This window comes from Cornus florida, unplaced genomic scaffold, assembly GCF_030987335.1.
Source record: "Cornus florida cultivar Cherokee Brave unplaced genomic scaffold, ASM3098733v1 CherokeeBrave_3.0.0_Hap2_Chr03, whole genome shotgun sequence".
In the NCBI taxonomy this organism is placed as follows: Eukaryota; Viridiplantae; Streptophyta; class Magnoliopsida; order Cornales; family Cornaceae; genus Cornus; species Cornus florida.
In genome coordinates this window covers 14,213,160-14,240,094 of record NW_026775573.1, presented here as the reverse complement: position 1 = coordinate 14,240,094, position 26,935 = coordinate 14,213,160, and the positions used below count along the sequence as shown (strand labels likewise).

General features: G+C 35.2%; 2 protein-coding genes across 3 annotated transcripts; one reads left to right on the top strand and one right to left on the bottom strand.

The window, feature by feature from the left end:
* Positions 1-7,094: 7,094 nt before the first annotated feature.
* LOC132298661 (nicotianamine synthase-like) lies at positions 7,095-8,848 on the top strand. The gene has a single exon (XM_059795054.1). It carries the CDS (start codon positions 7,400-7,402, stop codon positions 8,354-8,356), a length of 957 nt encoding a protein of 318 aa, XP_059651037.1. The 5' UTR covers positions 7,095-7,399; the 3' UTR covers positions 8,357-8,848.
* A 2,236-nt stretch (positions 8,849-11,084) lies between these two features.
* On the bottom strand, positions 11,085-24,989 carry LOC132299594 (homeobox protein knotted-1-like 1). 2 transcript variants are annotated; one of them, XM_059796312.1, is made up of 6 exons: positions 24,580-24,989; positions 24,134-24,479; positions 23,912-24,022; positions 23,647-23,809; positions 12,644-12,894; positions 11,085-11,391 (listed from the first exon to the last, which is right to left on the bottom strand). In XM_059796312.1, exons 2-6 carry the CDS (start codon positions 24,371-24,373, stop codon positions 11,194-11,196), a joined length of 963 nt encoding a protein of 320 aa, XP_059652295.1. In that variant the 5' UTR covers positions 24,374-24,479; positions 24,580-24,989; the 3' UTR covers positions 11,085-11,193. The 2 variants fall into 2 exon arrangements, with proteins under 2 accessions (XP_059652295.1, XP_059652296.1); XM_059796313.1 differs by having other exon boundaries at positions 24,742-24,989.
* Between the last annotated feature and the right edge of the window lie 1,946 nt (positions 24,990-26,935).

Below are 26,935 nucleotides of genomic sequence, written 5' to 3'. Positions count from 1 at the left end.
ATGTATTGAATAAACTCAAACACGGATCTGACAAATAGATTTGAAAATTTCATGTAAGAATCATTTTTTTTATCCTAATTTTTAATTAAAAGAGAGGTGAAACATGCCTTTGAGAAAAATTTCTTTTCCTAGTAAAAATTGTAAAAATAAAAATTTCAAAAAATTGTAAAAATTTCTTTTTTCCTAGTCATGGTTATGGTTGGTACATTTACAACTAGTTAGCTTGCTACCAAACAGAAATAAATAATAAATATGTAAATGATAAAATAAATAAACTAGTTATTTTGTCAAATCCAATGCCACATATCGAACTTAAAATTTTCATTAGAAGAAAATGAAGCCTAAATTTAGGAAAAGATCGGTTGTAGTATACATAATTCTAAATTACAAGAAGGTTAAAAAAAAATAAAAAGATGAATGTTTCCAAAATTCAAGCGTTGGCTGTAAAGGCACATTTTTCTTTTAATTTTATCAGAAGACACTAAAATTAATAAATAAATAAAAGTCAAATTTCACGAACCCCTCACTACTTTCAAAAGTAAAAAAATATTCATATGCTATTTTTGTCACCCCCTTTCAAAAGTTGCAAAGTAGACATGATTATTTTGACAAGTTCACTTTTTGCATAATTATTTTAGTATTTCCAATAAAAATTAACTATGGTATGAACATATTACCTATTTTCTTGATAATAATTTTTACACTAATTATATATATGTGTGTGTGTGTGTGTAATATCACAACACTACCAGTAACAAGTCCACTTAAAAACAATGAAATTTTTACCTTTCTATTGGTATGGGAAATCAAAGTAAGCAGTAAAAATACTCTCTATGTTTTTAATCTCCCGATACTCTTAGAAACTCATACATGTGTATGTTTATTCATATGTGTAAGTTATGAAGTCCCTGGAGATGAGAATTTGCGAGTTTATACGTCCTTCGTGACTCTTATAACCTCATTCTTTACAGGCAAAAGTACAAACAACCCCCCTGAACTATCACAAATCGGCAATTTACGTCCCTGGACTACAAAAATGAACAAGTCAGTCCCACAACTATCCAAATCGTGCAAATTAACCCCTGAAACGCAGTTTCGGCCACTTTCCGGCCCACGTGACCTGTCATTTTCTTTTAATTCCAATTTTGCCCTCACCTATAAATGAACTCATTTCGTCCTTATCCTCTCTCTCTCTCTGGTCAATTTATATATATGTATTTATTTTAGAATACTCATTTGACTCGTGATATTACTGAATCTGAATAATGGTTGACAAAGACTACCAAAGGTAGAGGCTACACATATAGAGCTTATAAAAATTGCATGCTAATTCATGTATTGTTTTATTCTAAAAATAATTTTCAAATATTAAAAATTGCATGCTAATTGTTGGCTTTTTTTTTTTTTTTTTTTTTTTTTTTAGCAAGCTAATTGTTGGCTTGAATAATATTGAATACTGCTGTAATTAGAAAGTCATATGTATATTGCTTACATTAACTTCAATAAAAAATTGTCAAATCAATTTATCAAAGTAATATCAATTTAATCAAAATTAATTACAACACAATTAAAATGGCATTTTCTAAGACCCGTTAAAATTAGCATAGAAATTAGATTTTGTGAAATTTGAAATTAGAAATTAGTCAAAATATTTTTTGAAGTAGTTTATATACATACATCAATATAGTACCATGTGTGTATATATATATATATTCAATTATACTTGAGTGGAAGAGAAGAAAAGAACATCTAACTAAAACAATACTTCCAATCAAAAGTTCATGTTTGGAGATCAAACCTTTTTTTTAAAGTTGTAGTCTAAAACAAGCACCCAACTTTAACTTCTAAAATCCATCCAAAATAAATAAATAAATATATTAAATTGCCATTTACAATTTCAGAGGCAATTTGAAAAACGGAGAATCAAAAATTGATGGCGGCCATGAGCGAGTTCGTTACAGTAAAGCAAAAATTATAACTAAGATCGAGGGTTCGTAGAGCACGAAGCTGACCTAGGGTCGCCGGAACCTCGTTGGAGATGAAATTCTTGCTGACGGCAAGAACCCGTAGGTTATTCAACTGAGATAACATTCAGGCCGAGCATCGATGATCCAATCCGGGATGACGGTGAACTCGGCTAGAGCAACGAACAGGCCCTTGGGTAATCGAGCTTCAAAGCAATGATCCTGTTGCTGTCACAATACATGTTGGCGAAGTCGATCGTATGGCTCCGTCGTGAAATCCCACATAGAGAATAAGTCGGATCTAGGCATGTCTTCCATGGCAGAGGTGGAGTGGATTAGAGTATTGCTATATATATAGAGAAAGAGCAAATATATAAATTGACCTGAGAGAGAGAGCATAAGGATGAAATGGGTTCATTTATGGTGAGGGCAATTTTGGAATTAAAAGAAAATAACAGGTCACGTGGGCAAGAAAGTGGCCGGAATTGCGTTTCAGGGGTTAATTTGCACAATTTGGATAGTTGTGGTACTGATTTGTTCATTTTTGTAATCCAATGGGTAAATTGTCGATTTGTGGTAGTTCAAGGGGGTTGTTTGCACTTTTGCCTTCTTTTTGTATTCATATATATGTATATGTATTCATATATGTTTTTAAACTACTTTAGAAAAAAAAAATTAAAAATTTATGAAAATCGAAGTGCCTAAAAGTAAGTAATAAAATATGTACGAGACTCGTGCGAAAATATCGTGCTCGTTTATGTATTTTAACTTTCTCGCGATGAGATTGTCTGTCCTCGTGACTCTTATAAGCTCATTTTTATATCATGTATGTATTCATGTATGTAAGTTAAGAAAATCAAAGTGCCCGTAAAAGTAAGCAGTAAAACATGGACGAGATTCATGCGAAAAAATGGTGCTCTTATAAAACTTATTCATTATATATATGTATATGTATTTTGAGACGAAAAAAAAAAAGAGTAAGCATCAAAACATGTACGAGACTCGTGCAATAACATCATGGATTTCATGTTTTTTAACCTGATGAGTTTGTCCTCGTGATTATTATAAGCTTATTCATTATATGTATGTATATATGTATTTATATGTATAAGTTATAAAATTAAAATACCCTAAAATAAAGAGTAAAACATAGAGACTCCTACAAAATTATCGTGCTAGTCATAAAAATCCAAGTGCCTAAAATAAAGAATAAAACATAAAATTGTGTCAGTTTGAGTTTGTGTTTGTGCGTCCGTATGACTCTTATAAGCTTTATATGTGTTTGTACATGTATTCAAAGTGCTTAAAATAAGGAGTAAAACTTAGAGCATCTAGTGTACGGCAATTAATAGAGAAGAAGTCTGAAAAGTAGAGAGAGGGGTGGTATGCGCATAAAGTAAGTACCATTTTTGTGGCGCCCATAGAGTCCTCTCTATGCTCTTTTCTACCGACAGAGATGTGTTTGGATATGTTCTATCATTGTGCGTAATATTTTATTGGCTCACTACTCCTGTATCTTCACTCGGCATCTTGATATGTTTTGATGGCATCAGTATTTGTTTATCAAACAGTTCTTTTAAATGGCTCTTTTATTTATTCATTTAAAAAAAAAAAAAAAACACTCTATAAATATTAATTCTCATATTCAATAATTCTCTCTCTCAATATTTTTTTTAACATTCATCTCTATAGATCCTTTACCTCCATTTTTTCGCCTCCATCTTAACTAATCTCATAACTCCGAATTACAACCGCAATCCAATTATAATTTTGATTATTCAATTTTTTTTCAATCCGAAAACCTATCTCAACCTCAATACTCTTAGTTCCCATACCTACCACATCCCCAATTCCAACCTCATTTCCAATTCCAACCATCTTAATTCCAACCATCCCAATCCCAACCTTCTCAATCCCAACCATCTCAAACCCAACATAATTCTAGGCGTACGAAACAAAATTGGTCCATTGAAGAAGATGAAGCATTATGCAAAGCATGGGTTGACATTGGGGAAGATCCAATAACGAGTTCGGGTCAACATAAAATCACGTATTGGCAACGAATCCACAAAAATTTTATTCGGCAACCAGGGGGCACGACGTCCTGAAATGTACCAGGTTTGCAAAATCGTTTCTCACACATTAAAAAAACTATTAACAAATTTTCTGAATATTACAAACAAATCCAACATCATACTCCTAGTGGCTTCAACATTGAAGATGCAGTAAGTTTTTTACTTTGTAATTTAAAAAAAAAATTATTTATTTTAATTGGCAATCTAACTAATTTCAATTATTGTATATTTTTTATAGCTCAATGATGCAATAAATGTATTTAATACGTCAGAAAATAAGCCATTTAAGTTGGATCACTGTTGGAGTATTTTAAAGAATTCGTCAAAATGGAATTCCATTTTTAACAGCAATGATAAAGGGAAAAACAAAAAAGCAATGGAGATCGATATGAAAAAGCCTGGAAATTGGCCATAAACTGTTCCACCTACTTCGTCAACAATCTAAACCAATCCATCTACTTCGTCAACACCTGGAGTATCAACACCAGGTTCAGTAAACCTTGGTGATGACAATTCGCCTGCAATTAGTGTTGAAAGTTCGCATGGCTGGACGAGACGAAAAACATCTAAAAAGGGTCGCAAAAAGATTAAAGAGGTGGTACAACATAACTTATTTCTAGAACAATTTAAAGTTTTACCCTTCAAAGTGAGTTGATGAATGTCTTGGCAATCGAATCTCAAAAAATAAAATTGAAAGCTACATTCGATTTAGGCTTGGAGCAAAAATGTACAAAAAGTATGGACATTGAGGCGCAAAAAGAATTGAAAATGTTGGAATTTGAGGCGCAAAAATAAATGAAAAAGTTAAAATTTGAGCAGAATCAAATTGATTTCGAAAGAGAAATGATGCTTAAAAATCCAAATGATGCTCCAACATGGATCATTGATCAACAAAATGAAATTTATGCAGGTTTCAGTAAAAGGGGTAGTTTGTGAAGTTATTTAATATAATTTTCTTTTTCTATCTGTGGGAAACTAATATAATATAAATTTATTTTTCTAACTGTGGGAAGCTAATGTAATGTAATTTTCTTTTTTTATCTGTGGGAAGTTAATATAATTTTTATTTATATATGTAATGGATATTTCTTTAAATAATAATTTTTTTTTTTAATTTCTTAACAAATATAATCGAAAAAAATAATTTTAAAAATAATTTTTATTCATCAGCAATATGAAAATTACGTTTTATTCGATTACAACAAATTTATATATCTTCATCACCAAATTGATTCCACAAAATGTTCCATGAGATATCTCCTAAGATCGGTATTATCTAATCTATTGCGAATCCTACTTAGGCGAGAGGAAATGTGTGCCGCCAACATTAATGGGTTTTGAATGTAATGTGGAAGAGAGATTGGGTTATCCGTCGAAGGTGTCCATTGCAAAACGTGTTCGCCCTCATCTTCAATGATCATATTGTGTAATATGATGCACGTTCTCATTATCTTGTTTAGATCTTCTGTATTCCAATAAAGTATCGATTGATGCGTTATAGGCCACCTCATCTGCAATATGCCGAACGTTTGTTTTACATCCTTCCTAACAAATTCTTGTTTGTTAGCAAATAATTTCTCTTTGACAATTGTTGAGTGCGGGATGGTCTGCATCAAAGTTGCCCACTTAGGATATATATCATCAGATAGGTAATACCCCATTGTACGCCGATACCCATTCACCACATAATTAACCGAAGGCATTATACCATTGATCATGCTCTTGAATACTAGGGAATGATCGAGAACATTCAAGTCATTGTGTGAACCAGCCATACCAAAGAAAGCATACCAGATCCAGAAATTTTTCGATGCAACGGCCTCCAATATGAGGGTAGGTTTATGGCTTCTTCCCGTGTACGTGCCATGCCACATTGTGGAGCAGTTCTTCCATTCCTAATACATACAATCTATAAAGCCAATCATACCTGAAATCCTCTCTCTTCCCTTTCCAAAGCAGACGTGCAATGTCGTCTGCATTTGGTGAGCATTGGTACTGCTCCGCATACATAGCAATTATAACATCACAAAACCTCTTCAAGCTTTCAATCGCAATGCGCTCAGAAATCTTTATATATTCGTCACAAAGATTAGCTGAAATTTCATATGCGAGTATACAGATTGCAGCAGTCATCTTCTGTATAAGAGTGAACCACGTACGACCAAGGGCATCAAGTTTCTGGATGACCCATTCATCATATGTTGTAACACTGTTCAAAATGCGAAAAAACAACTCTCGTCGCATTCAAAACCTTCTATGAAATATGTTTGGTGGATAAATCGGATTTTCAGCAATGTAATCTCGGAATAGTCGTTGTGCTGCCTCTTCTCGATCACGTTTAATATCATTTCTCTTACGAGGTTGAAAGAATGCCCGCACCTTATCAGACGATAATAATCTTCTCACATCGTTCATCCTTTTTCGATGGATTTCAAAAATATCTTCCCCATCTCAATCTGACGAATTCAATGGAGAAATAGACTCGGAGACAAGTATATCTCGTGATGATGAAGCCATTGTTTTTTTGTATAAGAAAGATGAAGACTCAAAAAAACAGAGAATAGACTTGAGAATGCAAAGAAGTGAACTTGATAATTAAAAGAAGATGGAATGAGTGGTTTATATAGAAATTGAAATATAGCCATTGAGAATATAGCCGTTGGAAATATAACCGTTGGGAAAAAGACAAAAAATTAAATTTTTTATTTAATTTTTAAATTAAATTAATAAAATAATAAATAGATAATAAAATAATAAATAGATAAATATTAAATAAATAATAAATACATGCTCTTAGAGAATCTTGCAAAAACATCGTGTTCTTCACAATTTTTAACCTCTTCACGATGAATTTGTGTCGCTCGTGAATCTTATAAGCTCATTGGTTATATGCATGTGTTTATGTATTCATATATGTTATTGAAGAAAAAATAATTTTTTATTTATAAAAGTGACTAAAAATAAGCAATGAAAGATGGGCTAAGACTCTTGTTAAATTATCGTGCTCGACATATTTTTTAACCTCTTTGCGATGAGTTTGTTTGCCGTTTTATGTACGTGTACGTATATATATATTTTTATTGAAAGTACTTTTCTTGTGAGAAAAAATAAAAATAAAATAAAATAAAAATTGTTATGGAATAATATTTTAATGAATAAATTTTTTTATTTTTTTATTTTATTTGTTTTGATAAGTTGTAATGTACAAAACCGCAGCAAGCTCCACCCCTCTTTTCAAGTGCCCATAAATAAAGACCATTGGGGGACTTGGGGAAGTGTGTGCTCACAATATTTTTCTAAAGAGGGCCTTGTTGGTTGGGCATTCCTTGAGAGAAACTCTTCTAACCTCATAGTGTCAACATGGGCTGTGAAGATGAGCTTTTGGTAGAGAGAGTATGCGAGATGTATGAGAAGATCTCGAGGCTCGACAGTCTAAAACCATCCAAAGATGTCAACATGCTCTTCACCCAACTTGTCCTCATGTGCATGCCACCATCCCCAATTGATGTCCCCAAGCTCCACAAGAGAGTGCAGGAAACCAGGTCCAAGCTCATCAGGCTCTGCGGAGAAGCCGAAGGACTTCTGGAGAGCCATTTCTCAACCATCTTAGGTTCATATGACAACCCACTTGACCATCTCACTATCTTCCCATACTATTCCAACTACATCAAGCTCAGTCAGCTCGAGTTCACCATCCTTAGTCAGCACTGCACTCATGTCCCTAGCCGCGTCGCCTTTGTGGGCTCAGGCCCCCTTCCTTTCACATCAATTGTGTTGGCCTCCTTCCACCTCACCTCCACCTCTTTCCACAACTATGACATCGACCCTTCAGCCAATTCAATGGCGTCTCGCTTGGTTTCGTCTGATCCAGACTTGTCGAAACGAATGTTCTTCCACACCAATGATATCATGAATGTGACGAGTGAGTTGAAAGACTACGATGTTGTGTTCTTGGCTGCACTAGTTGGTATGGACAAGGCTGAAAAGATCCGAGTCATCGATCATTTGGCTAACTATATGGATCCGGGAGCACTTTTGATGCTCAGGAGTGCTCATGGCGCTCGGGCTTTTCTCTATCCGGTAATCGATCCTTGTGATCTTCAAGGGTTTGAGGTTCTCTCTGTGTTTCATCCCGTGGATGAGGTTATCAATTCCGTTGTCATTGCACGTAAGTTTCCAATGCCTATGCACTCATTTGATCAGGGGCTTGGCTCTATTAATATACTGCCAACCAAATGCTCCGAGATCCAAACATTCAATCCCCTCAAGCAACTGAACATGATTGAGGAATTAACCATTGAGGAGCATCTCTCATAATTAAACCCTCCTTTCCTTTCCTTTCCTCCACTTCCCTCCCACCACCCCAATCCTTCTTTTTACTTGAATTTCAAGAAATAAGATTAACTCCTCCCCCATGTTTCAATTTTTTTTTTTTTTACCCTCTAGTTAAAGTATGTATTACTTCATGTATATGGATATATGGAGTGTGCACATGTTTATATATGTGCTCCTTCAGTTTTCTTCATATCATGATAAAAATTATATAATGAATTTAATGTTACAAGCAGGAAGTTAAGAGGACCAACGTTCAATGTTCAATGTTCAATGTTCAAACTATGCAATTCATTGCAGTTGCTAGCTGATATCATGCCTCTTTATCTTCTTCCTCTTTTTTCTGTTGTGTTTTTGTTCTTTTTGCAATATGGGATAAAACTTGCCCACTTGCAGTGGGAAAAGATTAGAAGAAGAAGCAGAGAAGAAAGACAAAAAACAAAAATAGTCACATTGAGACGACTGGTTTTTTTGGTTTGATTCCAAGAGCAAGCTTTATCTATTATGGGGTTTGATTTAGATTAATTTGTCTAATTTTGAGTTATATGTTCAAAATAACAATTCAAATTATAGTCCTTTGACTTAAGAATCAAGAGCCTGTTGATCCTTCTGAAAAAGTTCTTAATAATGATTAATGAATGAGAAAATTTTCCAATAAAATTCCTTCAATCACAACATGAAGTTTCATTTATGTGATGTTGTGGCTCGAGTTTTGTTTGGATCGCGCCACTACCTGATTTGGGAAAAATATTTTGACCCGATTTTCTCTTGCGGGTCTTGAACCCTGTTTAGGACTCATTGTAGCATAGTATATAAGCATAGAGTGGGACACGACAAAACACTGAAAACCGCAGAAAAAAGTGCGAGAGAGAGCAAAGTTCATGTTCTTTATATGTGATATGTTTACTTTTCTATTTGATTCTTGATATGTTATTGGTTCTAGGTCTTAGTAACAAATCTCTCCAAGTAAATGAAATGCTATTTCATCCCATAATCAAATGCAACCCACTGAAATTCTCTCTCCAATTTGTGGAAATTTGCACATACAATTAAATTTGTGGGGTTCAAGCACTAAAGACTGGATGATATGATTACTGATAGAGACTTGGCATTACTCTTACTCATGCCTAGAAGGCTACTTTTGGATATTGCAAGAGGTCGCCTGATGGTTAAGACTTAATTGAAGACAACAGATTTTGTGTTTTAATGTGGTAGGGTTACTGTAGTTATAACAGATTTTGTTTTGCAATGTGACTGGCTCAAATATTTGGATAGTGCACTTTCATGTCCAATTGTCCATTATATATATATAGCCAGAGGGCATCTAGTTCAATGGTATAACCTCTCATACTTAAAGCGGAGGTTAGGGGTTCGAGTCCGTGTGTGGACAAAAAGCGTGCCAAGGTGTGTGAGTTGTGTTTCTTACCAATAAACTATACTGATTTTTGGTTGTTATTGTGTTGGAAATCTAGAAGAGTTATGGACTACAAGCTATCAAATATGGTTTTTTAAAGGGACTTTTGAAAACTAGTTTTTTGAAACAAGGTTCTGTTTGTTTCCTAAGAAAACAAAATCAGGAGAATGACTTTCCCAGTGCTGTTGGACTTGGCATGTTTGTTGTATATGAGAGTAATAGTGGAAGCTTATAACTATTTTAGTGATGCATGACACCATGAAATGAACTGAGATCTTATAACCTTTTCAGTCTAAATTAAAGGTTGAGGTTGGGTTTGGGTTGGGCCTGGGCAGCCCAAGTTGCACCCCATTTTGAACTCAAAATCGAAGTGTTAAGTACTAAGTGGGCCATAGTGATTGTAAACCACAGTCTAATACCCAAAACATAGAGGATATTGAAGGAAAATCCAGAAGTAAATTTTGGATACCCGAGAGAAAGCTTAGTCTAAGCCACAATTCTCTGATTATAATCCAGGATAGATTGGTAAAAACTTCATTTCCATGTTTGCAATACATTTTTTTGATTCACTGGCATGAATTGAACCTATCCATCACGAGCAAAGGCAAAGTTTGGATTTAATAATCTTAAAAGTGTTCTAAAATATGGAAAGCCCATCAATAAGAAACTACCTGTAGACGGATGTCACTCTTGTCTAGGTAGCCTATTTATTGCTGGTAGTGTACTGTAGCAAAGCAAAACACTGTAAACTGTTTAGATTTGGACCTCGTGATGTTGCATCCTAGTAGGTTCAGTCATTTTGCTGCTATAGCCGACTAAACTTAGTCAATTTCTTGGTCGTCTCCAGGCAGAAATCGATGGACCTCGTGATGTTGCATCCTAGTAGGACGAGCACTTGACGGTGAAAATTTGAGGTTCTTGTCAGGGATTTTTGTTCCTTGGCTAGTAATTTTGATTTGATTTCTTTCACATATTTACAAGAGTGGCTCATGAGTCATGTCATTGGCAAGTTTTGAATATATCTGTGATCACATGGTATGACGTTCACATAAATAATTTTTCCACAGCAGTCCATAAATTTGGTTCACGTCGTACCTGGATTAAAGTTTCCGGAGAGGCAAACTTCTTGTGGAAGATATGAGAGGTGTGAGCTTTCCCTCTTTGTCTGTTGAACCATCAAAAATTGATCTCAACAATGATCCCCACCAATGCCATCTATTTCACTACACTGGTTGAGGAATCACATGAACTTCCAACAAACTAATGCTCTATGATAAGGAAAGATTTAGAACTAGTATATCAAGGGAATGAAAGTCACCTTTATATACATGCAAATTCCATATGTAAATTACACGAATGTAAAACGAAAAAGAACAGAATAAATCCTTCATCTGAATAAAAAGTCATTTTAAATATCAACACTTCGAGCTCCTCCCACGGTGTCAAAGTATATAGGTTCTCCAATGCCACTGCTGACGCCTTCCATGAGAGCGAATCTCATGTCTTCAGAAGGTTTCCAATGCCGCTTTCTCTGGTTTATGAACCAGTTATTGATCTGCTTCTGGTCTAATCCAGTGACCTCTGATAACTTTGCCTTGTCTTCTTCCTGCATCATCATCATTCATATATAAATCCATTCTTTTGAGTAATTTGAATCAGACTACCACGGTGGAAATGTTAAGAAATGAAATCGAACAATTCTAATTGAACCATCTTTTAAATTTCCAAGCTACATTTGAAATGTGCTTGGATAATAAAATGATATAAATAAACTTCCATTGTAGGTTTTGAGCTATGCAAAAAGCATTTTTCTTTTCAGCATGCATTCGAACATGAGTAAGGCGCAGATGTACAAATCCAAGAATGACTCGACTCATGTGCATTAATTTATGGAGAATGTTATGAAATTAGGTCCAAACTCGGACTCCAATCAGTTCCAACAGATTTGAGATTAAGGATACATAATAATAAAGATGAGGAAAAAAAATTATTCAAACAAAATACATAACATATCTCCGAGCAAAATTGATGAAAGAAATTTCACTTAAAATATGAAGAAGGTTACAAAAAAGGGCTGGATGCATCTAACCTCGTAAACCCTAACTTTCGATCGATAAAACAAACGAGTTTTCTCAGAATTAATCTGGTTCTTCACAAAAGGTTGATGCCAAAGCCTAGCGGTATTTCCTCGTCTTCCAAAGTGGAAGGGAAAAAGTTCAAGTCCTCATAAAGGCAAAGTGGGTGTGTGAGTTTCTTGCCAAGGTAAAAATAAATAAATGAAATAATTAAAATAAAATTTTAATCTGGTCCTTCATAATTATGTCCAAATATAAGACAAAATCTAGAAGACCTGAAATGGGTAATCCAAACAAAGTTTGGGCCCATTGACCCTCTAATCTCCAGAAAAAGGACTCATTTGATTCCGAATTCAAGACACCGCCACATCGTATTCGCCACATGTTATCCACAGAATGTAACACCACAGAAGTACTAGTGTTATCCTTAACAATTTGGACGGTCGATGCTGATAAAAAAATGTTCACATAAATCTGTCTTGGAACTGGTATCAGTTCTTAATAGTTGGAATAACTACCAGTACACCTGAACTAGTTGCAGAGGAACTATAAGTAATTTGAATTTCTATGGAAGATCAAGGTCTTGGTAGTGAATGTTAATGCACTTCATGACAATCCAAGACTTGGTAGTCCTGAACTATTTTAAATGTTTAAGTTCCAATTTATGTCTTCGCTTACCAGGATGATATTCTTTTGGCCTTTTTGAACTCCATCAGTTATTATATGGCAAAAAATCTTTAGAGGAATTCAATGATAATAAAGTGAGCTTGCATTTGAACTTACCGTTGGATATGGCCACCTATAGTGAGTGTTCCACCAGTCCATCAATACAGTCCTCGCATCTTTGGGTAGCTTACCTTTCTTTCTTTTCTTCAAGAATTCCTTTTTCAAACTGCTAAGATAACCACTATACTTGCGCAGTAGCATGTCTTTCAGCTCCCGGTCACCAGGACGGGCACCGGATGATTCTTGACTTTCGGCTGCTTCCACCTCTCCACAGCTTAGATCCTCCTCTGAAGTACCAGCTGCATCATCTGAAAACATTTTATGTGGATCAGAAAAGGTCCAAATACATGCATATTCAACATTCTAAGGACATTTAAGCACTCACAGTCTCAATTAAGCAACCATTTGTATTCCACTATTCCAGAGTGCAATATTCAATTCAACATCTTTCCTAAAAAAATAATAAGAAGAAGAAGGAGACTACTCGCTCCAAATATACCCCATTCAATTTCAAGGCCATAATCAGTTGAAATGATCATATAGACTAGGAGACTCCTGGTCAAGAGTATGGTCCATTTAAAACCTTAGAAAAGGAGCAGCCCTTCTCCTTTTACGAAAAAAGGGGTAATAACATGAAGCAAGTGAGCAGCACCAACCACCATGATCATTATCCCATCATCATCTAAGCCTAATGCCAAGGAGAATGCATTGATGCTCCATAATAATTTAACAAATAGGATATAGTGTGACAGTTTTCATCGAGTCAATCAATTAACCACTCGCAACAAATTTGCTTCTCTCTCTTCCTTGCTTGTGACGTATGACTTCTCCTTGCAAAAAACTGAAGTCTAACATCAACAAATCCGAAAGGATAAAACAGCCCAGGAGATTTAAATGATAAAATACTATGCGTTCAAAAAATCAACAGCTATGTCGTAATCATGTAACCTAATTTAAAAATTATATGCAAAATGCAAGTATCACGCTGCAAAGGACATCCTCGTGGCATGTTTGCATTGTTAGTAATAAAGAGAGCAATTGTATTGTTGTATGAGATGTGTAATACAAAAGTACACGGGGGTTTATATAGGAGAGGTCATGTGTGGAGAGCAAGTCAATACCAGATAAGGTAATGCTATATACGGTAATGATATATTATAGAATATAGGCAAAAGAGTAAAATACCCCCTAAACTATACAATTGTTGCAAAATGCCCCCCTGAACTATTTTTTGGATCAAGTTGCCCCTCTCAACTATTAAAAGCAAGCAAAATGCCTCATTTAAAGCCATCGGAGATAACTTTCCGACGCGCAAAATGATACAATTACTAATTTATATTTTATTAAAAATATAAAATTCATGAATGTGAAATACCAATAATGCCATCATATTTTTATTTTATTTTTGAAGCCAAGAAGGCTGCCATCGCCATAGTGCCGCTGGTGATTTATGCCGGAACAGTGATTCAAATGGTTACATCAACCTAAAAGGCGTTTCTCTCTCTTGGACCATCCCATCATCATCGATAACTCTCACACCAGTCACCACTCTGGCAAATTCTCCAACACTCTCACTTTCTCTCTCTAAAAACTCTACTTTTTTGTTTGAAACTCAAACACTCACACAGAAATTCCACAAACAGAAGCACTTGCGCCTCTCTCTCTCTAAAATCTGAGCCATGGCGTCGTCTCTTACAACAACAGCTTTGGCCTCAGCTGCTCCGATTACCAGAACTGCCCCCAATTCAAGCTCTTATTTACCTATTCCGTCTCATTCTTTCTCTAGGGTCTCATTCCGTCTCTCTCCCAAACCCAAGCTCCAAATCTTCACCAAGGTATGTATGCATGTATGTGCAATTGCAAACTCTTCCTAAAAATTTCACTTTTCTCTTTCTGTAAATTCATCGTATTCTTTGAATTCTGTTTGAAATTCCTTGTATTTATGAGATCAATCCCTGTTGCTCTCTGTTTGTGTGTGTGTGTGTATATATATATATATATATATATATATATATATATATATATGTATAACGATTTGTAATGCAAGATGGGTTTTTTCTCTCTTTATCTTTCTTTTTGTCTCAGTTTGGCTGCTGAGAAAACTGAGCAAAAGTAAAGAAAATGCATTGTCAATTGCATGATACAAAATGCCTGAGAAAAAGTAACCATCTGAAGCTCTGTTCCGACATAAATCACCGGCGTCACTTTGGGCGATGGAAGCCTTAGCTTCGGCTTTCTGCGGCGCGGAAAACTGAGGAAAATAAAAATAAAAATACGAGAGCATTATTGGTATTTCACATTCATGAATTTTATATTTTTTATAATAAATTAATAACTGAGGGTAAATTAGTAATTGTATCATTTTGCCGGTCAAAAAGTTGTCTCCGATGACCTTAAAGGGGGCATTTTGCTTGCTTTTAATGGTTGAGGGGGGCAACTTGCTCCCAAAAATAGTTCTGGGAGCCATTTTGCAACAATAATATAGTTTAGGGGGGTTTTTTGCTCTTTTGCCTAGAATATATTCTAATAATACATAGTAACAATATATTATAGAATATATTCCAACAGCCCCCCTCAAAGTCAAGGTGGGTTATAAGAAAGCCATATTGAGTTTGAAGACAATCCTTTCACCCTGATGTAGCTAACGGGGCACCGATGCTAACGTGGTTGATGACAAGGCAACTGAAGTGGCAGGTGACTTGGCACTACTACGGGCACCTCTGCTGCATGGCAACTGACGTGGTAGGTGACGTGGCACAACTATTGGCATCGTTGCAGAATGTGTCTGACGTTGTACCAATGCTGACGTTTCAGGTAACGTAGGGTGGATCTGTGAAGATCTCAGAGGTAAGTACGGAGCGCGAATAGGTTAACGTCGTCCTCCTCGATGGTAACTACTATAAACTGATGGGTGATGAATTTGTGAAGATTCACCACGCTGAAAGCGCGTATGAGCGCAAAATGACCAATGATGACGCAGTGACGAAGCTGATCTGACACGTTGAGGTACGGGATTACTGCTGGTGCGCGTGAAAGCGCATGGAAGAGTGAAATTACCACTTGAGGCGCATGGTGGCGCAGTAACGAAGCTGGTTCGATACATTGAGCATCTCTGAACGAGGCATCTCGTTAAACGAGGCTTCCTTATATGGGGCATCCCTAGGCGGGGCTTCTCTAAATGAGGCATCTCATTAGGTTCGGAAGGAAGACTTAGACAGCGAGGCTTCCCTGGACGGGGCATATAGATATCTTAGGAGTGCAGAAGCGTGAGTTTGCTGGTTGACTGCCGCCGAGAATGAGGCTAATGGTGCCATCCTGGCGTTGACTACGATATACTAATAAACTGTTTACCAGTGATCAAAAAGCTCTGATACCATGTTAGAAATAGAGAGTATAGAACTCTATAGGGTAAATTCCACCTGCACCCCCTAACATTTGACAATATTTCACTTACACCCCCCTCTACGTTTCAATATTTCACCTACATCCCCTCAGTGTAACTGCCGTCTATCTTATTAACGGAACGGTGTGATATTACAGTTTTGCCCATCAATTGTATATGAATTTTTATACATAAATTGTATATTAAATTAAAAGGCCAAAATGTCATTTAATTATGGGTTCCAAATCTATAAGAGATCACCCCGCTATACAGTTTTGCTTCACTCCTGGCTTCTCGTCGTCCATTATCGTCGTTCGCCAGTCCCACCGGTAAGAACATCTTGCTACTCTTTGTTCATCATCACTGGGAAAGTCAGACCCGCTTCACCGCCGCTCGGTCAAACCTACATCGAAACTGCGGTTGATCCTGGCTTTACCGCTGGTACAGTCATGTTGCCGTTCATTACGCCCATCTTGCCGTGCTTCATTCTTGCCCAATGATCGTTTAAGACTAAAACTGAAAAGCACCTGATTCAATCACCCACCAAAGTCAAACCCATTGTCAATGGTCAATTGTGATGACCCTATGGGCGGGTATGTCATGGTCGGGTGCGAAACACTGGCTGGCTACAGTACTGGGCGAGCTACGGGTGCACAATCCCAGATCGCCTAAGTAAAGGAAAGATGAAGTGCTTATATGTGGTAGCGTTATCTCCAATTGGTACGAGGCCTCAAAGCCTGACCCAACTATAAGTGTGCCGATGGGGACGTCGGGCCTCCAAGGGGGGTGGATTGTAATGACCGTGTGAGCGGGTGTGTCGTGGGTGGGTGCGAGACACTGGCAGACTACCATACTGGGCGAGCTACGGGTGCACAATCCCACATCGCCTGGGTAAGGGAAAAGTGAAATGCTTATATGTGGTGGTGTTATCTCCAATTGGTATGAGACCTTTTGGGGTAAAACACGAGTAAAACCGTGCGGACTCAGGTCCAAAGCGGACAATATCATACCATGTGGTGGAATGGGCCATTACATCAATAGTGACCAACATGTGGAGGACGCTGCACAGAACTTAAACATCTATGGAAGCCGACAGTGCATAGAACCTCAGGTGATGGACTTGCGGTGAATTTTAAACGATCAAATGTATTCACCACTTCCTATAAATTTCTGGTGTATTCTCTCTCCCCTCTCTTCTTCCAATCTCTCTCCTCTCCACTTCCTCTTACCATCGCCTACTCTATCGACTACCAGCTCCACCCACAGTTGCTACCACCACCATACCACCTCTCTCTCATCTCCTGGGTCGAAACCCATTTTGGGATTGTTCATAAGCACATTCCACTCTCCTCTCCACCTACTCCCACCGTCACCTTCTCTGACCGCTGCCACCTCCACCTACAGCCGCCGCCACGATACCTCTCTGCTTTCCTCTCATCTCTCAACAACAAATCACATATACATTAATATACATATGGGTCTGTTCATAAGCACCTGCATAAGAGGGGGCAACAACCACCTTGGACAATTTGCACGGACCAAATTAGATTTCACAATTGATTGAGTGGGGTTAGGCTTACTGGTGATGGATTTTAACTTTCACAATTGATTCACACAATCTCTTTAATTAAATAAATATATATATATATAAATATACATATATATATATATATATATATATATATATATATATATATAAATGGGTCTCTCCTCCTCCTCAAAGATTTCAACTTGGCTATGGTTCTTCTTCGGTAAATAAAGGATTTGATAGAAGATAAAATACCTAGCAAATATGAGAGGAGGAAGAGAGGACCCAGTTAAAATAAATAAATAAATAAATAAAAACAGGTTAGGACACATATAATCTATAATCTATATAGACACACACACACACACACACACACACACACATAGCAACTCACCCTCTTAGCCACTTCCTTTCTGGCTGTCATCCACCACCGGAATCACTCCAGCACTAACCCACCCTAACATTCTCTATGCATCTTTAAGTGAAGGACATTGTTGTACTTTCAAGTTAATAAATAAGGGTAGTTTTGTAATTTTGCATTGATCAACAAGGTAAAAGACGTCATTTCATTCAATAGAAGGGCAAAATTGGCCTTCTATTGATTTTTTCCTGTTGACATCAGCACACACCGTTAGTTGCTTAACGGTAGGGGGTAATTTACTACGCAAATCAAACACCTCAAAGGAGGTAAGTGAAATATTGAAACGTAGAGGGGGTGTACGTGGAATATTTTCAGACGTCAGGGGGTGTAGGAGGAATTTACCAAACTCTATATTGTATTGATGTATGAGATGTGTAACACAAGAGTAAATGAGGGTTTATATAGGAGAGATGATGTGTGGAGAGCAAGTCATTACCATATAAGGTAATGTTATATATGGTAATGATATATTATAGAATATATTCTAACAATACACAATAACAATATATTATAGAATATATTCTAACATGCATCAAGGGAAAAAGTTGCCAACAAAAGCAATATCCCCAATTGCCATACATATAACTGCACATTGTGACTCATTATTTCTACTTTCAAGTTTCAACTGCTTCTAGCTCATATACTCAAATATTTTTTGAGGCTGCATGTTGATACTCCACAAAGTTCCCTAAAAAAATTTCAAGTCAATTTAAACCAGATTATCCATTATTTAAAGCTCAATTATAGAGTTCTCCTGTCATATCAAATGATTCATCAATGTGAAATACCCTTCACATTATTCCATTCCTCAAATTAGGACAACAAATAGTAATCATGACATTGAAATCCAAAAAACCAAGCCCATGAACCATGGAAGTTAAACTATTTCATTACTAACTCCTTTTTGGTTGAGAATTGTGTCCGTTATTTATCTAGTTGATTTATTTAAATAAAGTTTTATGCTAGAGATTTCTTGATGAACTTATTCACCTCACTTCTTATAGGTTATTGAGTCACAATAATTGTGTATTTCCATTTTACCATGCCAATATCATCAATGGGTTTGATTCTTCAGAAGGTGTTGACAAGGGAAGGTTATTCACATGAAAAAGAGCTATTTAGACATAAAAGTTAAATAATAATCAATAAAATTACAGATGACTATATTTTGAAGAAGTTTCACAATAATATGTAGTACTTTATGATAGGGAGGGGGGAAATGATATTTTGTTATCCAACTTTAAACGCAAAATTCGGAATATTCTGTCATCTATTACAAAATTATAAACCCAAACTTTTGAAATGTCATTGTGATCTTCAATGTTATCTTCCAAGAAATACTAAAAATTATTTGTCTAAAACTTGAGAATTTCTGAATAATTTAAAATTTTCTTAATCCTGGATCTTTTTGAGATGTAACAATTTAAAATTCTGACAATGGAAAATATATGTCAACCACATTACTCAACCACAGAAGAACAAGAGCAATTGGACTGCCTCAAATGATCCTTGCGATGCTGTCGCACCATCATTGAAATTTAAACAGTCAAAAATTCGAAAACGCACCATAACTAATTACTTAAATGTACAATCATTTCTTATCATGGTAAAATAAGAAGCTTTTTCATCTAAATAATGGGAACAAAAACAAACTCTAATTGAATACCAAATTTACTTGAAATACGTGGTCATAGATTTACAGCCTTGCACCAAAAAAGCTCCTCATAAAGAATTGCTAAAAAGAAAGATAGTGTTAAAAAGTTGCATCCCTCAAAAATCTAGTTGTAGAAAGAATGGCAAGTCATATCAATATCTATAATTAATATACAATAAGGTTCATGAATAAAATTATGCATACGAGGCTCTTTCAGTAACCCCTTATAATGACAGTCGCTACCATGTCTTGCCCCTGATCTCATGAATAATGAAGATGACATATTAATAGAATCTTGCAAGTAACTAGCAAAGCTGACATTTTTCTTTTAAATATATACTCTGAAATTGGATTGCAAATATAATATATACTAGAAAGTACAGAAGTAGCTAGTGCAATTGCCAACAAAACCAAAGCAGCTATGAACTTTAAGACTTCCGTTTCAACTCATTAAGTACTGTTGGTGTTTATGACTTGATAAGATCTGCGAGGAGTCTTCAAATTCATTTTCTTGGTTACTTTTCATTCTGAACTAAATAATCTCACACTATTTGACCACAACCTTATCACCATACCAAGACATTTATTACAAACACTGACATTTTCTGCACAGTTCACAGCCAATGATCATTTTAGGTGTGATCTTTTTCTAACTTTAAAAGAGAGAGAGAAAGAAACTTAACAATGTTAGAAAAATGTCATAGCTGACTATATTTTGAAGAAGTTTCACAATAATATGTAGTACTTTATGATAGGGAGGGGGGAAATGATATTTTGCTATCCAACTTTAAACGCAAAATTCGGAATATTCTGTCATCTATTACAAAATTATAAACCCGAACTTTTGAAATGTCATTGTGATCTTCAATGTTATCTTCCAAGAAATACTAAAAATTATTTGTCTAAAACTTGAGAATTTCTGAATAATTTAAAATGTTATGACTTGATAAGATCTGCGAGGAGTCTTCAAATTCATTTTCTTGGTTACTTTTCATTCTGAACTAAATAATCTCACACTATTTGACCACAACCTTATCACCATACCAAGACATTTATTACAAACACTGACATTTTCTGCACAGTTCACAGCCAATGATCAGTTTAGGTGTGATCTTTTTCTAACTTTAAAAGAGAGAGAGAAAGAAACTTAACAATGATAATGCTCTCAGCATTCTGGAACTTCTATTTCCTACCAGTAATACTGGACAAGTGAGTGACAAGTCTAAAGAATGTCTCAGCCAAAGAAAAAGACGAGAAATCTAGAGAACCTTTACATAAAATAGGATGGCTTGTTGCTATTTTAATTAGATTTCTATTTAGAAGTTAGTTCTTGTCTAAGAAAGTTCTTGTTAGGAATTACTTGTGTAATAAGAAATTGTATTCCTTGTCCAACAAAAAACTTGGATAAACTTGGATGTAAACTACTTGAATAAATAGTTATGTTATTAAGTTGAGACTAAGAATGAGAATGAGAGAGAGATAACCCTCGTGGGGGTTTGTAGAGATGAAAGTTGTATTATGAATCATGACATTAGGTGAGGTAGAGAAGCTGAAGTAAGGCTTGGTACAAGCATCTAGAGAAGGACTCAGGAATTGGTTGAAAAACTAATTGTGTAGGTAGGCACTAACATTTAAATATTGTATTCTTTTCCTTTATAACCTATTTACATGAAATTATAGATTATCTCTTCTCGTTGATGGATGTAGTTGGTTTAATCATGTTTTATGTATGTTATCATTTGTGATCGAGTCTTGATGTCAAGACGCATTTGCATGCACAGAACCACACTAGTGCTCTTTTGCATAACCTAATTTCATCAAAATATAAACAATAAAAATGCAAGGCAAAAACAATGAATGTATTAAATATATAAATAGCAATATACATTGAAATAAGCATCTATCTGCCTATCTGGTTTCTATGCAATGTTCTCAATTGGAAGTGTGCCTACAGCTCATCATGACACTAAATACAAATTTCATAACATGAGCAAAGTGACACGGTGGCATACTTAGAGTCGCACTATGCTTAAGCTTATTCAGAATCACCAACTCCAGCAAACTATATACAATGGCTTGACCACACTAGCGGTCTAGCGTTCAAAGAATGTCTTCTGAAAAATACTAAAATTATTTTTCTAAAACTTGAGCGCTCTAAAATGACTTTAGATTTCTAAACCTGTGCTTTTAAGATTCCATCGAAGATGCCAAATTCACCTCACATACCACATGATGAGGAACAAGAGCAAATGGACCATCTTAGAGGATCTTTTTTGCGCTATCATTGAAACTCAAACAGTTGAAAAATCTCAATTCACAACAAACTAATTAATTGCAATATATAACCATGACTTCTCTACTAAGATAAAGTAAGAAGCAATGAAGCATACATGCTTAGTGAAACACAAAAACAAAAAAACCTGGCTTAGTCATTTCAAATTTATCAAAATTATGGATAGTCAATTTGTGTCTTTGCACCAAGGAAGCCATAAAAGGTAGCCACAAGAAAAGAAGATTTATAAAATTTGCATCCCTCCTCCCTCAAGTTGAAGAGAGTGAAGATCAATATCAATGTAAAGTATTGAAATTTAATTGGGTTCATTCACGGAAACTATGCAGACAAGGCTGTACTTCTCTAATGGTATCTCATACATTTGGTGCCATGGTAACACCATCAATATTTAAAACTTGAGAGTAACTTGCAAAAGTTAATAAATATTCCAAACATCGATTTTGATGGTGGATGGCAATACTCCCAAGTCCCAACTACTTCCAATTTTCCGATTAGTACTAAAAACCAAAAGAGGTAATGAATTTCAATAATTTTAATTATAGCTTCCAATTTCTTTATGCTATGAGTGTCAACCCAGGGCTCTCTCTCTCATGTTTGAATTCAAATTTACATCATCAAAGTGTTTAGTGTTGGAAAACTTGTGAGACACCCAGACTTGACTTCTTGGATACTCTGGGACATGTATCTTACACATTTTGCAAGTTTCTATAATACGAATTAAAATCCTTAACTTCAGACACATCGACTCAAAATATTCTTGGACATGTAGTAAGATTTTAACATGTAACCAATGAATCTTGAAAGTTGGATGATACATTCTTTTTTCCAGCATAAAGAAGTATTGAAGTACAAATGTAAAATCAAATAAAGGTTCGTGAAATATTTATTTTTTTAAAACCAAAAAGAAATAGACATGTATTAGCGAAGGAGCAAAAGGATACCGCATGGAATAAGAAAGGAATCACCAAATAATGTGTTCACATGTATATAGCTGCATACATACATGCAAACATTTCTTTTTATAAGCATACAGACATGCAAACACTAGTCCTTGACTCCTTGTTATATTATGAATTTTTTAATACAGTCGTATAATATTTAACCATTAATATATGCATATCATAATATTTATAGTGTATCTTTGTCCACGTCATGCTTCTTAGGTCTTATCACAATGTTAGCTTTGCTAGGAACATTATTGAAGAAGATAATAATCAAAACAATAAAAAGCTCCCGGCATTCAAAAAAACTTCAATTTCCGAGGATTAATCAGTGGCACACAACTAAAGACCGGCTCAGGCGAGGAAAAGGGGAAAGTCTTGTAGAGAACTATCAGATAGAATAAAAAATCTGACCAGACACTACACTACACTACTGGTGCCGAGTTCAAGAAATCAGAGAACAGTCATGTCTCAGATCTCAAATCTCTACAATTTATGTACCAAAAAGCTTAATGCTTCATCAAAATAAATATTATTAATAAAAACTAGGGCAAAAAGATATAAGTAAATTAATGATATTTCATAAAGGCAGAAGACATTGAAAGACATATCAATGCTGCGTACAGCACCGTGTGCATTTTAAACATCTCCACTGTTGGCAACGATATACATTATGTTTCTAACGTGCGCACGCAGCACAGTGGTTTAGGTAGAGAGAGAGTATTCTAGGGTCTAAACCGAGTCACTTCAGGTACAGAACCACTTCACCTCCAACACGCAAAGAATAAAACGCGCAAGTTAAGCACGGAAAGGATAAAATGCGCAGGGAGAGACACTTTACCAGAGTGACAGTTTACGGAGGTCAGCGAGGTCGTCGTCGCCGTCATCGTTTCTCTGCAGAGGTTACTGAGCTGTGTTTCGATGTTGCTCAAGAAAGTCGTCGCTTCATCAAACGGCTTTGATATCTCCTCCTTGTATCTACGTAGAACTGCACAATACGTTTCCTTCAACCGAAACCGTCAAATTACCAACTGATTAGTAATTTACACATACAAAATATATATGTGTAGATATAGAGAGAGAAACTATGGTGAGAGAGAAGTTACCATAAACTCATCAAGTTCAGGATCCGCTCCGATCTCGGGACAACAGCTGATCGGATGGCTTTCTCTGCTGATTTCTTCAAGAAGTGAAGCCATTTCTGGTGATGCTCCAACCTGTGATAGGTATATTATGTGTTTATATATACATATATATATCATCATGCTCTATATATGCATTAGTATATATTGTTTGTTTCTATAGAAAATGTTGCTAAACATGATCACCTTTCGACATTCAATATACGCAGATAATAGGTTTGGATAGAGAGGATGATTGGCGATCTGAGCCTTGATCAGATCAGACATCGACTCTGATCCGGTGACCTCCATTTCAGCCGCCGATTCGAATTGAAGCATAGTACTCCCTGGACCGAGAGCTCCCGTCATCGCCGGATTAAAATTTCCGATTCCGGAAATATCATCCGAACAAGAAATCGAAGAATGAAGCCTATATAAATCCTCCATGAGAACTCAAACCTACAAAAACTAGTATATACTTCAACTCTCGCTCCGGAGAGAAATCAACTTTCTCTGAGACTCATCTCTTGCTTTCACTTCAGTTCAACAATTCCTACACAGAGAGAGAAACAGAAGCTTTCAGTGATCAGGTTCACAGTAGATAGAGAGAGAATATAGAGAGAGAAAGCAGGAACAACTTTGAGAATTCATACTTTCCGAAAAAAAAAACCTTGAGAATTCAAGTTCATCAACAATTGATATGACGAAACAAAAGCTTTTAAGTTTTGAGAATTCAAGAGATAGTGAGAGAGAAGAGAAGTAGCTAGAAGAAATTGGAGGGTTGAAATTCAATTATTTGACTATAGAGAGAGAACCTTAGATGTATATTTTCCAGTTGTTTAGGTTTAAGTTGAAAAAGACCGGTCCTTTCTGGTTTAGGAAGAAAAAGTAGAGAGAGAGAGGGGTGATGAAAGAAAGAGAGAGAGTGAGGTTTTAGAGAGAGAAAGAGACGATTGCCTCGATTGGGAAAGACGAGGGGAATGAAAGGATTGGGGGAGGTCTAGAGAGAGAGAGGACGCACGTTCTCGCACGCTCTGAAACAGTAACAGTTTCTGATCATTGATCTTCATGCCACCCATGCCTCGTGCCCGTCAGTACAGATATATATATATATATATATATTGATAGATAGATAGGTATTTACATACATATATATTACTCCGTATTACAGATTATATAATATATAGGATAAAATACAAAAAAAAAATCCTCAATTATTTCTAAATTTGTAAATAACTCATGAATTATTTTTTGTGCAAAAAATTCTCCTAAACTATCATATTTAGTTACAAAATATCACATTATCTTACTTAATTTTCATTAAATGACCATCTTACTTAATTTTCATTAAATGACCATAATACATTTTCTTATTGAATTACACTTGATATATTTTTTTTATTAAAATAAATTATGAAAAAAATTCATATTAATTTGATAAAATATTCTCCATTAAATTCGCATAAGTTTACCTTTAATTTTTTAATTAATTATTTAAATAAAAATTTTAAATAAAAAATTTTGAAACAATTTAAGTAATTTCTTAATTTTTATAAATATATTATATTAAAAAGAAGATATTTTTTATTTACGTAATTTATTAATTTTTCATGAATATTGTTTGAAAAGAAGATTTTTTTTTATACTAAATTTTTTTAAAGTGAGTATAATAAGGTTTATTATAATAATTTAATTATTTTAGAAAATAATAGTTACAAATTTATTTATTTTTCAATTTTTATAATCAATTAATACTAATCATAAAATTAATATTTAAATAAGAGAAAATATAATAAAAATTAATTTAATAAAAATAACAAATTTAATAACAAAAGATAAAATAATGTTTGTAATGAATTTGTTCTTAATTATAACAAATTAATAGTTTAAGGATAATCTTTAATTCAGAATGTTAGTTGTAAAAAGTCTAGAAATTAAGAGATTTTTTTTGCACTTTATTCTGATATATATATATATATATATATATGATATCATTGATATGATGTGTAATGTATATGTATAGTCAGAGAGACCGTTTGATATGGTAGTATTCATCAGTCGTGTCACGTTTCGGAAGGTGATTGGTCGAGAGACTGGATGTGAGTACGATTTTACTGTACTTGTGCTCTGTTCTGTTCTTTTCACCTCTGTTTAACAACCCTTAAACTCCGGGGCCTAAATTTAGTTACATTGTGCAACGGTGTCGTATTTAGTTGTGCCAAATTTCTCAAGGTTTTTTTTATTAGTTTTATTAAAAATTAAAAAAAAAAAAAAAACGGAGTAATAATAAAAAAAATCGTATTTAGTGAAGGGAAATGATAAAAGTGGCTTTCGTGGCTATTGTTTAACCAAACACTTTAAAAGGAGAAGACTTTATCTTTATTGGTTATTGTATAAGTTTTTTTGTTAAACATTATTTATTGAAATAGTAAAAGAGGTGAGCTGGGTAACGCGTATATGCGAGTTAAATGTTAACCTCACCTAATAACTTAAATTTGTAAGTTGGATCGTAAAGCATCCGGCCTGTTATAGGTATCAGAGCCAAATTCATTCCTTAATCTAATGTCAAGCGTCTGACCTGAATTTAGTCAAGGTGATCCAATCGCAACAAGGGCGTTATGAGTTTGGGTGGAAAAAAATGCTATAAGGGGAACTTATCTCGCATTGAATCTGGATTGGGCGCTCCCATTCAGTAGAGGCACTCCCTTGAGTCGTGTGGAAGCCCATGTTCGACTCACTCGGTATCCGTTTGGTAGAGACACCCCCTTGAGTCGTGTGGGAGCCCATGTTTGACTCATCCGATATCATAAATAATTACAAATGACATCCTTTCTCTACCAAATGGATACCTTAAAATCAGTAGAGGCATTCCCTTTAGTCACGTGGGAGCCCTTGTTCTATCAAACTAAAAAAAATACAGTAATAAAGTGAAGAGTAAAGGCTTGAGGGACCTGCCTCAAGCCTCTACTAGGTTGTAAAAACTCATAGGGCGAGCCATTGACATCGGAT